The 13998-nt window shown below is 41.4% G+C and overlaps 1 protein-coding gene across 2 annotated transcripts in view; it reads right to left on the reverse strand.

The window, feature by feature from the left end:
- LOC109863908 (protein slit) overlaps positions 1–13998 on the reverse strand; it is a 317334-nt gene that overhangs the window by 8309 nt on the left and 295027 nt on the right. Inside the window, exons 7-25 of one of the 2 annotated variants that reach the window (XM_020444580.1) lie at positions 13771–13984; positions 13251–13414; positions 12876–12947; positions 12687–12758; positions 12525–12596; positions 12135–12278; positions 11781–11944; positions 8768–8918; positions 6568–6714; positions 5803–5874; positions 5635–5706; positions 5321–5484; positions 4699–4900; positions 4538–4609; positions 4363–4434; positions 3975–4046; positions 3731–3894; positions 2914–3133; positions 1397–1706 (exon numbers count right to left, since the gene is read on the reverse strand). In XM_020444580.1, coding sequence (XP_020300169.1) covers positions 1397–1706; positions 2914–3133; positions 3731–3894; positions 3975–4046; positions 4363–4434; positions 4538–4609; positions 4699–4900; positions 5321–5484; positions 5635–5706; positions 5803–5874; positions 6568–6714; positions 8768–8918; positions 11781–11944; positions 12135–12278; positions 12525–12596; positions 12687–12758; positions 12876–12947; positions 13251–13414; positions 13771–13984 — 2620 coding nt within the window. The remainder of the gene's footprint in view (positions 1–1396; positions 1707–2913; positions 3134–3730; positions 3895–3974; positions 4047–4362; positions 4435–4537; positions 4610–4698; positions 4901–5320; positions 5485–5634; positions 5707–5802; positions 5875–6567; positions 6715–8767; positions 8919–11780; positions 11945–12134; positions 12279–12524; positions 12597–12686; positions 12759–12875; positions 12948–13250; positions 13415–13770; positions 13985–13998) is intronic. The other variant, XM_020444579.1, reaches the window with a different exon arrangement.

Here is a 13998-nt window from a genome sequence, read left to right on the forward strand (position 1 = left end):
CACAAAGCCGAAAACTCCACACGGGCTTCCGCTACCCCAAAACCGCGCAAACACTCGGATGAAATTTGGCCGGCGTTATAATACCGCGAGGAAGAACTTTCGCGTAAAATTTCATACGCTAACTTTACTCGCCGGGTCGTAGATCTTGAGTTAAAGTTTCTTTCTGTCGGAAGAGATCACATCCTGGCGGATAGAGGTTCTGTTTAAAAAGTCGATAGTCAAATAAAAGTTTCGTTCTGATGAAAGTCGAGAGCGTAGCTTTGTCTTTGTTTGAGTTTTTGTGTTGATACTGTATTGAATTAAATATACATAATACATAATTATACATACATATATGTATATACATTGTGTTAAATAATTTTGCTCGCGAGAAATGTTGTCTGATACGCGAAGGAAGAACGTCATTCTTGTGTGTGTTGAAAAAAAAATAACGCACACCACACACAATTGTGATAATTCTAAAACAATTCTAAAATATGTTATCAGAGAAACATTAGGACATTCTGGAAAATAACGCAGAGAACGCTATTATTACGGTCGCTTTGCGAACGAGAAAGGGAACTGATAGTGCGCGCTACCGAGAAATTAATTGCGATTGTCGCGAACGTTAGCGATATGAGGAAATAAATTTGTACGATATGCTGTAAATGAAACAGATATCATCGACCTCGTGTAGAGATAAGTGCAGTCGTACACGCGATTTCTACGGTAACGGTAATTACTTATTTTAATGAATTTTACACTCAACACAACAATACCGCAGGTGTTGCGTACTTGCGAACGTTAGAAGAATTCGAGAATTGTATTATGAAAATTTTTACATCGCGATTTGTATTGCATATTTACAAGAGAAGTTACTGAAAAATTTAGAGAAAGAAATTTATTTAATATTTTACTTGTTACATACAACACGATGCCGAGAGAATAATGTTGCGAAAGTAGCAGAGTTCTCGAAACCTACAATGCTCGTGACATTTCGTGACAGCCATTAGACTTTAACAGAAACATATCGGCTAATGCAACATTTATTTTGCTGACTTGCCGCTCGTTATCTTAAAGCAAAAAGTTTACAACCGACCAGCGCACGGAATCACATACTTTAGTTGCCACTCGCTGCTCGGCGAAGAGGGGCACAAAATCTATAACAACCCAATCGATACCGTTACTCCGACAAAGCGCGTTTTACTGCAAGTTTATCTATGTATTGTATGTCTCGCTACGTACAGTAGTTCCGTTTACACGCGACAAGATCAGAAAATGAGACTCGTGTCCGCGAAGCGATTTCGTTAGCTCGCGATTTCGAATAAATCGCGCATCGATCAATGCGGTTCGATCGGATGCAGTTAACGATATAGTGTATACATATATATATATATATTGGACTTGACACACGTACCTGGCACATATGATCGACGCAGTCATCCAAATTTGTGGAACAATTGAGGCCGGTGAAGCCGACCGGGCATTCGCAGCTGTAGTGGGTCTTGTGGTCGACGCATCGGCCACCGTTCTCGCAGGGGTCGTGCCCCTTTGTGCAAAAGGGTATCTTCTCCTCGCAGTATTCTCCCATGAATCCTGCGGCGCAGTCGCATCGATAGGCCTGTATGAGGTCGACGCAGGTCGCGTTGTTAGCGCACCTGTTGTTGGCACAGTCGTCGACGTTGCTCTCGCATCGTAGTCCCTTGTACCCGGGGGCGCAGTCGCAACTATCACACACCGACTGAACGTCAATCGAGACATTGAGCCCGACATGCAATCACGCTAGATTCGCCACACGTATCCTATCATGGGCAATGAACCGCCAACGCCGCTTATTTCTTTTTTTTTTTTTTTTTTAATTATTTAGTTTTCGACAATTGAAGATAAATAAGCAAAGATAAGCGAAGCTAAATTTTATTTCAAATTTTTTTCACATAAAAGTATGTACTTCTTCTTTATTTTGTTAAAAAACAACGTTAAGATTTCAGATAATATAATAATATATTTACGTCGATTCAATGTAAACATGCTCTCAATATAAATATAGCAGACGGCGTGAGTTCGGTTCTTCGATTTTTCGATAATCGCAACGGCCTTTCTGTTATGAGCAGGTTATTGACAGCGCCGTCGGCAGTTTATAGCCTGCAGTCGTCACTCCTCGGGGCTCACGTGCAGAGGGTCCCGTTTATTACGCGTGTTGAAAGCTGGAATTTGACGAACGCTTCGATCGGGTTTCGGCCTCCGAGCGCCACTTTAGGCAGCGCACGGCGCCGAAGTTATCAAAATAGCACACCCGACTGCGAAACGAGATTCTTTTATACTATTTGTCCATCAAGTCAAATTCAAGCTTTGAGATACAACATTCTAGTTGTCTATGCAAGCATCCTTCATATCGTGCATATTTATATCTACTTTAATGCGTCCAGACGACTTGTGTGTGTACCTATGTCACGTTTCAGAAAACTACTTGACATACACGACACAAATTTCGATTAAGTGCAGGTTCTACCAACACTAATATCTACAAGACTGTTTTACCGAAATGTTGTTCGCTATTTTCACAAATTGTGCATTTTTACAATATCATATACCAATGTTATAATTTAAAACGTTTGACTATGTATTCGTGAAAATTTTACGTTACGATATAACTTTCTGTGTTGTTATAGAAGAAAATCCGCGAAGCTTCAAGCTGACTTGAAGCTAACGCGAGAGGGAGAGAGAGAAAGAGAGAGAGAGAGAGAGAGAAATATGGGGAAAAGGGGAAAGCTACAAGACACCACGCGCACACCTCGAAGTAAGTTTTCGTCTGGATACGGTACAGCTGTCGCAAACGTTCTACGGGTACTGAACGAGCAACTCTCTAAAGTCAGCCCAGACGAGCCACTACTACTCTTATGATCAAGGTCGGGAACCGTCGCATTTGGCAAGTACCTGAATCTTCCTTCCTCCAGTACTTTGCAAGTTCCGGAGTTCCGGCAAGGATTTCCATAGCACGCGTCAATTTTATGCTGACACCGGTCCCCGTGATATCCTGGCGCGCACTTGCAACGGAACTGCCGGTCCGGAAGCGCCTCGCAAAATCCTCCGTTTTCGCATGGCGAGGTGTAACACAGGTCGCACTTGGCCAAGACCTCGGCTGGCTGTTGCTTGGCTGCGCGGAAGAAAGGTCTACGATTAATGAGCAATTTTAGTACCTTACCGTGATGCTGGGCCAAAAAACCACGAAACTAAACAGACTGCGTCGCGCTGTGACTACGAAAAATGAAAAACACCATCCGCGTGCGACAATCAGCTCGCGATCGCGATGGATCAGTAATGGCCAAGTATCATTAAAAGAGAGGGCTTCTGCCCGCTCGCGATCGCTTTCCTTTTACGAGTGGTTACGAAAGTGCATCGAAATACCTGAGCGTCGTTAAACAGAATGGAAAATCTTGTACTTTTTACGTCTAATGGAAAATCGATGTTTAATGGCCCGTTTTACAGCCGAGTCGTTACCAGGCCGCGGATAATGATCCGCGCCATTTATAGTTTCCAATGGTAAATATTCCACTAAGCGACATTAAGGAACATCGTTGAACATCCAAACAAACGGAAAGTGGCAAATATGATCACTTTTTATGTTCCTTTGTATCAACAATGATTATTATCGCTGCCCATTTGAACGGCAGTTAACTCCGTTTGTACGGAAATGTCACTTGGCCACTTCTGCTCTCGCAATCGGAAATATATGCGATTGTAAGATATTTACTTTTGCACTGGAAGGCACTAGCCGGTGTCGTCAAGAGCAATTTGTCTCTCATCGTGGGTGGTTCTATGCACCTCGCGATGCCAGGTTCCACGTAATCTTTCTTCACGTACTCGGCCAACCACCGCATGCTGCAGTCGCAGTAAAGCGGGTTAGACCCCAGGGCGCTGTAAATATATCGTGATCGATAAATGGTCGGTATCGAAAATCGAGTGTGTGCGGTTTACGAACGGGAACGAATACTTACAGATGCGTTATAGACTTGAGATCCTCGAATGCTCCCTCCGGGATGACCGATATGTCGTTACCGTGCAACGAGCTGGGGAAAAGAAAAATTAAATTGTCGTGTTAAATTGTCGTCTAAAATATCACCGTTGAATTGTTACAAAATTATTTATATGTTATTTATTTATTTTTGACGACTAGAAAATCTCGTAAGATATCAAACAATATGACACCTATAATGTTGCAAAATTTTGTTTTGTTAAAGTTGTCAACTGCTATGAGTTTAAATTCAAAATTTATATTTTTATATAATCTAAAATTAAAAATTGTTATCAATTTCTTTATTTTAAAAATTTGTCTAAAAAAATTTACAACCTTAAATATTTTTATTATTCGCACACGTGACTCACATTATTCGAAGATTTTTCAATCCCGCGAGGGCATTCCGTTGCACGCACTGAAGCTTGTTGTAACTGATGAGTCTGGAAAAAGAGATTTGTACATCGTAAATTTCGCACACGCGAAGTCACCTTCGCTTATCTTCGCCTCGAGAATTCTCCCGGCGAAGGAAATAATTCGACTTACAAGTGCGACAGCTTCGTGAGATTCCTGAAGGTATCGTTGGACAGCATTCCGATCTGGTTGTTGCTCAGATCCCTGAAAACGGAACGGACGTTAAATATGGCGAAAGGTAAGCGCTCGAAAGATATACGGCAAGGTGCACAGGACGCGTGTGTTTTATTTACAGTTTGGTGAGAATCCTCAGGTGGTTCAGCCTCTCCGGTTGGATCGTCTTGATGTCGTTCACGTCCAAATACAGCTCGGTGGTTTCCGGTGGAATCCCGCGCGGAATCTCTGTAAGTTGAGACCTCGAGCATCTCACCACCGAGCCCGCGCAATTACATTGAGGCGGGCAATAATCGTCGCCTAGGCAACCCACGCTGTCGTCTGATGGGCGTAAAATAGTTGTTGGTTGTAGGATCGTTAACGGGATTTGCAATTCAAATTGCTTTTATTGAATAAATGTTTTATCGAGGCGAATAGAAAGACGCGCAACTGAATTAGCAGCCGCGAAATTCCTTCGCGACCGGATAATACGTCAATCAAAGAGTTATACACAAACACGGATAATATAAATTCAAAATTTAATTAACTTGTTACATTGAAGAGTTTTTGGCACGATGTTTGCACGAGCCGATTTGCATGCGAGATGCTCGTGCATCGATTTCGTGAAATATTCGTAATTTCAAAATTCAAGACAATCGATGACAACTAAAAATAAAATAACGCGAAAGTAGATGTACTTATCCGCGAATTTGATTATTCAAGAGCAATTGTACAATAACGCGACAAATGCGGAATACGCACTGTTGCACTTGAACTCGTGATGCGGAATGTCCTTGATGACGGCGTCCTTTAATCGCGGCGGATCGTGACAACGACCAGTGATTCCAGCTATATCTCGTTTTCTCAGCCATCCGGCGAACCACGCGAGATAGCAGTTGCACGATAGCGGATTACCTTGCATGTTGCTGGAGATAGCAAAAAATATATCAAACGATTATTGGCTTATGATAACAATAATAAATCAGGAGCAACAGTAATATACAAATTACAGCCGACGGATTGAAAATTTTTTGAATCATTAATGCAGATATGGTATTTTGTTATTGCAAACTTACATGGCGCGTATATGTGGCATCTCGTCAAAAGATCCCGGCATAACGCACGTGATGGAATTACCGTGAAGATTCCTGCGCAGAGAATGAATTACGCGAGTCATCATTTTGTGCGAGTATCGTATCGTCAAACGAGAAGACGCATAAAGATTGTTCGAACGAGGTACTTACAGTGTTTTGAGGCTCGACAAACCGGTGAACATCTTGTTGTGCACTTCTCGCAGCCTATTCTCGGACAAAAGCCTGCGAAAAGAAAGCTCGTCACTTCGCGAAACGAGTCCGCGGCGACAAAATGACAAGAAAGCGCGACAAGAGATTCAGGTCGCGCCGTGTTACAATTTGCCGTCGCTTTTTACGAGTCGATAAATGTCCGTTCTTCGAGTCAACGAGCGTTGCAAACACAAACGAAACAACACGAAAGCATGCATTTCGAAAACAGTACAACGCGGTGGTTTAATGCTGTTATTCCAGTTCTTAAATTGCAGAAACATAATAACGTCCGCGCGAATGCGACGTTATTATTTCTAATAATAATTAATACGCGGAGAAGAGCAAAGTAATTGCTGAAAATAAATATTCGAACAAAGTTGCGTGTTGTACAACTTTTACTCAATTCGATGTCACTCGAGCGTCTCTCACGGAAAACTTCCGACATTGTTTTATAACAATTGTCCTAGGAGACAATATATATAGTCTTCGAAAATTCCCCAAGAAACGTTTTCCATAAACTTGGAAATATCGACTCCAGAAAGCCGCGCAAAGAAAACAATTCTGACGTTACACAACGGTACTGAGAGAGAGAGAGGAAACCGGCATCCATTGTGCCGAGCAAAGGCGTAGTTTTCCGGAAAGACAACGACGACAACGACGACGCAAAGAAGAAACAAATTGTGTACACGAAAGCGCGGTATAATTTCGGGTCCCGCGTTGACTTACAGGTCGGTGAGATTGTGAGCCCCTTGAAAAGCGGATGCCTCGATGCGGGAAATCTTATTTTTCCGCAGATCCAGATGCTGCAGCTCCGGTAACTTCTCGAAGAGGCCGTCCGCTTTGATCTTGTCCAGTTCGTTGTTGCCCAATAGTCTGTGTGTCGCGCGCGAGCAAACGGAAAAGAATGTCATGATATGGAAACAAAGTCGGTGAGTAGTGCGAAGAGCATCATCGTGTCGAATTCTCATGCGCGTTTTGCGGCGCACACGTATCGTTAGTTCGTTAGTCAAACGGTCAACAAAAAACAAAAAAAAAAAAAAAGAGAACAAAATTGGTGTTTCCCGTTCTCGTTACTTCATCACTTGTTTTCGACTATCCGCCGAGCAATTTATTCGCCACCGTGTTATAACAATGCACCGTCCAATAAATTTTTGCAAATTACACGCTGGAATATAACTCCACGCGAAAGTAAATTGGCGCGTTGCAGAATTTTCCTACGAAGAGAGTGTAACTCGACAGTTGATTGTTTTGCTCCGTCTGTAATTAATACGCTCTAACGTTTAACCGAAGCTATTAACTTAGAATATCGGAATGTATGCACAAAATACCATGCGCCTCTCTCGCGCATGAAAAATAAAATAATAAATCTAATTTCTATATAACAATTTTTTTATTACCGACGAAACCGATTTGTTTCATTTTTTTTTGTTTTGTTTTTTATTCTACTTTTTTTTCTACTCTTGTAAAGTTTCGAGATAGTTTGAACGGAACGATTTGATATGTCGTAAATAAAATCAAGCTTGCGTGGCAAAGCATTATTTAAGTAAAAAATTAACTAGTACGTAAATAAACAGATTTATTTAAGAAAAGAAATGCCTATTTTTATCGAAATTACGGTATTATTACCGAGATTATCGATTAAATGGCATCGAGAAATTAATTATTTTCCAAAGCACCGACATCTCGATAAACGGACCGAATGCGTAATTTACTGCGAATAATAGTCCGATCTTTCATTGTTCTTTTCCCATTGCATTCCGCGATTTAATCAGGTGATTATCTGGTTCGACGATCGAATTAATATTCGAGCTGAGCGCGACGAGAGATTCTCTATAGACGAGTGATATTCATCCTAACCATTCGACCGAACTCTCTCGTCTCGACCGATCAATCGATACTTAATAATCCAAAGTGAACACTTTCTCGTAAAAGAAAAAAACAAAAGTAACGGCAGTTCGAAATCCATGTTGTCTCCGGCAAGATATAATCTTGAAATGTTGCGAATCGGAAATGCGCAACAACAATATACAGTTGCGTACACGTTCACGAAACATTTGTCTATCTTTTACGTCAACCAAGCAAATGTTATAATTAATATTAAAATGTTATAATTAGTATGTACGCGCTTAAAACGCTAATTGTTAACCATTCGCGGCTTACGCTGACCGTTTCATTTAATGTTAATATTAATTGTTTTCATAATTCCAGTCCTTAACGCGGCTAATGATATTACGGCTTATTACGTTCTATCTACTATGCGTTTAAATATGACTATTATATATGTAGATTTACCTACACTTATCGAGACCGCAATGCTTTACTAGATTCAATATGCAAATTATGCCTATACGTATTTATTAAAAATACTCTTAGCGTGTAATTATTATTAACCATTATCAAACGAAATTATCAAACGCGGCGTGTAATTATATATATTATCATTATTTATCGTGGTTGCTTTATTTCAATTTCATTTCATAATCGCGAGAGACTCGTTTCGGCTGCGCCGACACTCTTGCCATTACACTCGAACCGCCCGGATATCGGGAGACCCGAAAATAAACGAAATATTTCGCGGGAATATTATCTCCTTATTTTAGACCATCCGACCATCTCTTCATCGGCGCGATGTCACGCAGTATTTCGGGAGGCACTAAAAATGTTCGCGGTGCAAGTGTTCGGCGTGACAAACACATAACCGCAAATATACTGCGGATGCTGCGCTATATCCTGTATGACATAAATTGAGTTCGTCTTCAATTTTCTCATTTTGGCTCGGTCGTGCGAGTTTGTCGCGATGTCAACGACAACGCGAAATATCGTTAGAACACCGTGTCAAATTTTTCTCAACGCCATGTCGCTTAAATTTTCTCCGATTTTCTTCGCGCGCAAAATTTAACACAACGAGATAAGTGTATGTACTCACAAAGTCGATGTGTACAGCGGCAGATCTTTCGGTATCGCGGTTAATCTCTTGTTGGAACAATCGATCGTTGCGCCGTTGCACGTACACGGTGCGGGACAGGCGCCAGGTAGGATGCACTCGCCTGCTCTTTTCGTTAGCAATTCCTCGTCACCTGCGAACAAAGTTTCGAGATAGAGTTCGAACGCGAACGATCGCGCCTGAGCAACACTTCCGCACGACTCACGACGTCTTTTCTTGTCACAGTTTCACGACGGGAAATAAATTCACCCGGTTGTGTCACCCGGCAGCATAACGCTCTCGTCTTATATACGAGCGAAATGCCGCGGGTACACGGCGAGAAACGTCGTTCTCCGGATAGTCGAGATTACGCCAGTTAAACGTAATTATACACTGAACGTGACGATGATGACGACGATGATGATGTCGAATCATTAACGATGAATTTTGATAATGAAACGGTGTAATTAATGACGTCGTTAAACGAACCACCCGGACGATGCCGTATGTACTTGCACGTTAATCGAGTGTTTAACGTCCGTGCGTTAGTGTTGAGGGTTAAATATGTTTATGTATGAGTGCGGTCTACGGCAGAAATGATTTATCATCGTATTATACACCACATTACAAATTGCCAGGTATGATGTACGCATACGTAATTATATCGACGATGCCACATTGCAACATGTATAATGTCGCGCGGCTTGTGTGCGCGTCTGTGTGTGTGTGTGTGTGCGTCGACAGTGCTTTCTCGACGGTGGTCGAGATATATATATATATGTACACGTATATATATAGTATATATACAATGGAGATTTTTATTTGTCGCCCTCGACGAGACGAAGCAAGTCAAATGCCATTCGGTTTTCTCTCTTCCCGAATGCAGCGCGTACACAGCTTTTTCTCTCCTTCGCCCCTTTCCTTTTTCGTATTCCGATGAATTGCTTCTCGCCGATATTCTTACGTATACAGACGGGGGAGCTGCTTAAAGAAGCGACATTTGTTTCACCACCGCGGAGAAACTAAAAGCACTTCTCTCTAATTCTCGCGAAATCCTCGGGCGGAAGCAACGGGCGTTGTGTAAATTTTTACCGGGGATCCGCGAGAGAGAGAAAGAGAGAGAGAGGAGGAGAGAGTTCGCGAAAGTTGCCCGCAAGTTTTGCGTTGCCGGCGGAACGTAAGTTCTTGCGTGTGTTTTGCGCGAAGTAAGCGTATATAGTAGTAGTTGCGCGCGTTTATATCGACATAAGTATGTGTTATCGAGACGTTTAGTTTTTCCACTGACTCCCGAGAACTCGAGTTTTGTGCAAATGCGTGTGTGTTTGTGTGCGTGTATTATGTGTACGGAGCAAAAAGCAAATATTGTTTTTTCCGGTGACATTAACCGCGTTGCTACGCGACGAAATAACGCGTATTTGTTCATTATTTTATTTATTCATAATTTATTTTGTTAGAGCGTAAATAAATTCATATGTTACACAACAAAATCCTGTTTATTTCTTGAATATCTCTCGCGTTTGCAAAACAGCTTCTCTGTAGCGAGAACTACATCAGCCTTGTGCGATTATTCGCCATGTTAACAAACAAGATATTACAAGACGCAGTTCGATGTGTTCTTGCGTTTTCCTCGTACATAGCGGTGTACATGTACATATAGCAGTATATATGTACACATATATACATATATATATATATATATATATGTACACACGTTTTTCGGAATTGTACGGTGTACAAGGAAAGTGCATCCGAGTGAAACTCGAAGCCGCATAAAGGAAGGCTAGAAACTTCACGGTATTATTCTCGAACAGATACAGCAAACACACGCGGATCGCAGCAGCAAAAATATGTCGCAAGAGATGCGTTTCTACGAAGGAAGGACACAAATATGTTTGCAATAAATTTCTCTTGAATTACAAAGTCGCAAAAAAAGACAAGGTTGAATGCAAACGATCGTGTTGGAAATAACAGAGAAAGCCGCAAAGTCGGAGAGAGATTCGAAAGCTGCGCGCATGAAATTTACAGACCGACATCATATTCGAGTGTGCACGTTATAAATACATTATGTGTCGCGGTAAAGCGTGATGTGTTTCACCGAAAACACGCGCGAGTGATTTTAACTTAAAAAAAAAAAAAAAAAAAAAAAAATGATTTGTTGCAAAAAAGCAAAAAAAAATTATTAAACCACTTTTAACAGTTTGTGAAATATGTGTGCGAATATTTCAATAAACTAAGTTTGCTCGTTGAACACCGACCCGCATTAATATTGACTCGAATTCGCGATTAGCGAAATACATCCATTGGCAATTACATACGCTCGGCAAAGTGACCAGCATTTATCAAGGGGTCTTACTGCGCGGGAGCGTTTATATAGATCGTCTGGTCACCTGTTCCGGACATGTCGACAAGAACGAAGAAGAATCGAGACACAGAGAAAGGGGAAGACGTACGTGTCTGGATATGGGATGCAAGAAGCATCGGAAGCAACGGGGGCGGGGTGATTTCACACGAGTGAAAATGGAAACCGGTCCGGAAGTGCTATCACGGTTGTGATTGATAATAAAGTGACACGATCGATCAATTTCAATGGCACGTATTCTTCCGACGCTCTTCTCGTCTGAATAAAAGAACGACCATTACAAAATGCAATTCATAAGTAGTAAAATTTTTTTTCGTTCACGTTTCTCTCGTTTTTTTTGATCTCGTATTTTTGCTTGTGACTATTAATCTTGCGAAAACGATTGAAAGCCAGGATAATATGACTGATGAGAGACAGAAAATTAGCGGATGATCAATTTTGCGCGTACATGAATATATATGACAAAAAAAAACAAAAAAAAAAATACGACGAACATGTGAAATGTTGCGAAAGCAAGTCAGCGGGAAATTGGGGCCAATTTATACACATTCATCGTGCAAATATACCTTTCCTTCGCTAACTACCGACCTGCGTACACGCTATCCCTGCCGAAGTGTCAAGAAGAGATATACCGGAAAAAAGTCGAATCGTGCTTACCCTTACATTTGAACTTGTCGTCCCGCATCGAATCGATCTTCCGTTTCTGCGCTCTCTTTGGCGTTTCGCACTTAGCGCCGGATGTCTCGATAGGGTGCGCGTGAAGATACGCGCTCAGCCAGCGCAGGTTGCAATCGCAGATGAACGGATTCCTCGCCAGATGTCTGCGAAAAGAAAGGTCATATTATCGCACACATTTTCTCGTATAATTAACCAAGAGAAACACATTTCCTTGATTAATTATTTCGAGAAAACACAACAACTCCTCTTCGTTAAAAAAAAAAACCCCAAAATTTCTAAACTCTCTCGTAAATTACAAAAATGCGTTCGCAGAAACTTTCGAATAATACGAACAGCGTTTTAATGCTTCGCAGGTTGGCAAAAGTCCCATTAGCTAATGAGCGTATATTGTTGTCGTAAAGAGATAGCAAGGTGAGACTGGTTAGATCCTTGAACAAATCGGTTCGTATGCATGATATCTCATTGGCATTCAGCAACCTGAAACAATAAAAGTTTCGACATAATTTCCAGGAGTTGCCCTCGTTGCGATATACCTGGGCTGGGAAAGCGAGAACAATACGTAAGATATGAATAAAAACATTTTTTTCCTAGTGATTATATGATATGAATTATTAATTCTCGCCTCCTTCAAAAGTTCAACTTCGCGTCATGCAACAACAAAGCAGCGAACGAAACGAGCTGTCAGATTCGATCAGTATCACAAGTTTGTAATTATTTACTCACAGCAATTGCAAATTTGTCAAGCCCTGAAAGAGACCGGCCGGTAGCTCCGTGATTTTGTTGCCGTATAGAACTCTGTGCAACACAAAACGCATTTTAATTTATATATATATATATATAAAGTTACGAGAAACGAGTTGCAATCGAGAGAAAGAGGATACGTACAGTGATTCGAGAGATTTCAATCCGTGGAAAGCGTCTGCTGCTACTTTTTTTATCTGATTGTTGCTGAGATCACTGCGAGCGGAAAACCGGAAACATAAAAGTATTAAGCGTTTCGTGCGGTAACAGTCATGGTGTACTACTACGTATATATGTTTATATGTGTGTGTGTATGTAAGAGCAGTTACTCACATTCTTCGCAATTTTCTGTACGGCGAGAAGGCCTTGGGTGGAATTTCTGTGATGCCGTTCTGTTCCAGTCGCCTGTGAGAAATCGAGGAAAAAACGAATTACAAGAATAAACAAATTTGCAAACGTATGTTAGTAGCGCTTCATAAAATGAACGATTTTATCGATCGGCTTATTCGAATTATATTCCACGCTTCGTTACTCCTCTACTTTCTACACGCGTCATGAAAATAAATTATAAATTATCATATTGCCCCAGCTAATCCGCGCATTTATCGATAAAACTCGAACGAGAGAGGGAGGAATAAATCTCGATGAAAGAGCAAAGGGTATATAACATAATGGGCAGATGTAGCACGCGGCAGGTTTTATACTCACAGCTCGGTGGTGTCTTCGGGTAGGTGGGTTGGCACTTTCGTCAAGGAGTTCTCTCTGCAATCGACGATCCCATCAGCACATTTGCAAGGATGCGGGCACTGGGGCTCAGCGCTGCATTCCGATCCCGTTCGCTCGACCAGACCCGAGCACTTGAACTCGTGCTCCTGCAAACAATAGGTTTGAAGGTAGTATCAGCAGCACACGGAGAGTAGATTAGCGAGGAACAAAATCGATAAAACGAACGACTGTTGAAACGTTTTGTTTTTTTTTTCATACCGCGTACGAATAATAATTGAAGTATTATTACAGAATTTTATTACTTTTTTATTATTAGAATTATTAAATTACAGAAATACACACGTACACACACATGTTTAAATAGATATATATATTTAGTAAAATATAAAAACTACGAAAACACATGTGATGTTTGTGTAATTTTCACACGAAACGCGTGTTCTCGCGGATTTGAAACTGGCTATGTTTCTACGATAACGCGTGATTCTTCGATCAGACTCACCTGTAGATCGACGAGATTGCGATCCTTGAGAGGAGCCGGAGATGCGCACCGTGTGTGTTGCCCCAGGCGAGGATAAGTCCTCAAATGACGCGATAACCATGCTAAATGGCAATCGCAAGCGAGAGCGTTATCCGCGAGCTTCAAAGTTCGCAAATGCGTCAAGCCGTTCAGCATCTCCTTGCCGAGCGTTACCAGCTTGTTGTTGTTTAGCATTCTGTGAACGAATTT

The sequence above is a fragment of the Pseudomyrmex gracilis genome, unplaced genomic scaffold (assembly GCF_002006095.1).
Source record: "Pseudomyrmex gracilis isolate BER0280 unplaced genomic scaffold, ASM200609v1 scaffold_14, whole genome shotgun sequence".
Classification (NCBI taxonomy): Eukaryota; Metazoa; Arthropoda; class Insecta; order Hymenoptera; family Formicidae; genus Pseudomyrmex; species Pseudomyrmex gracilis.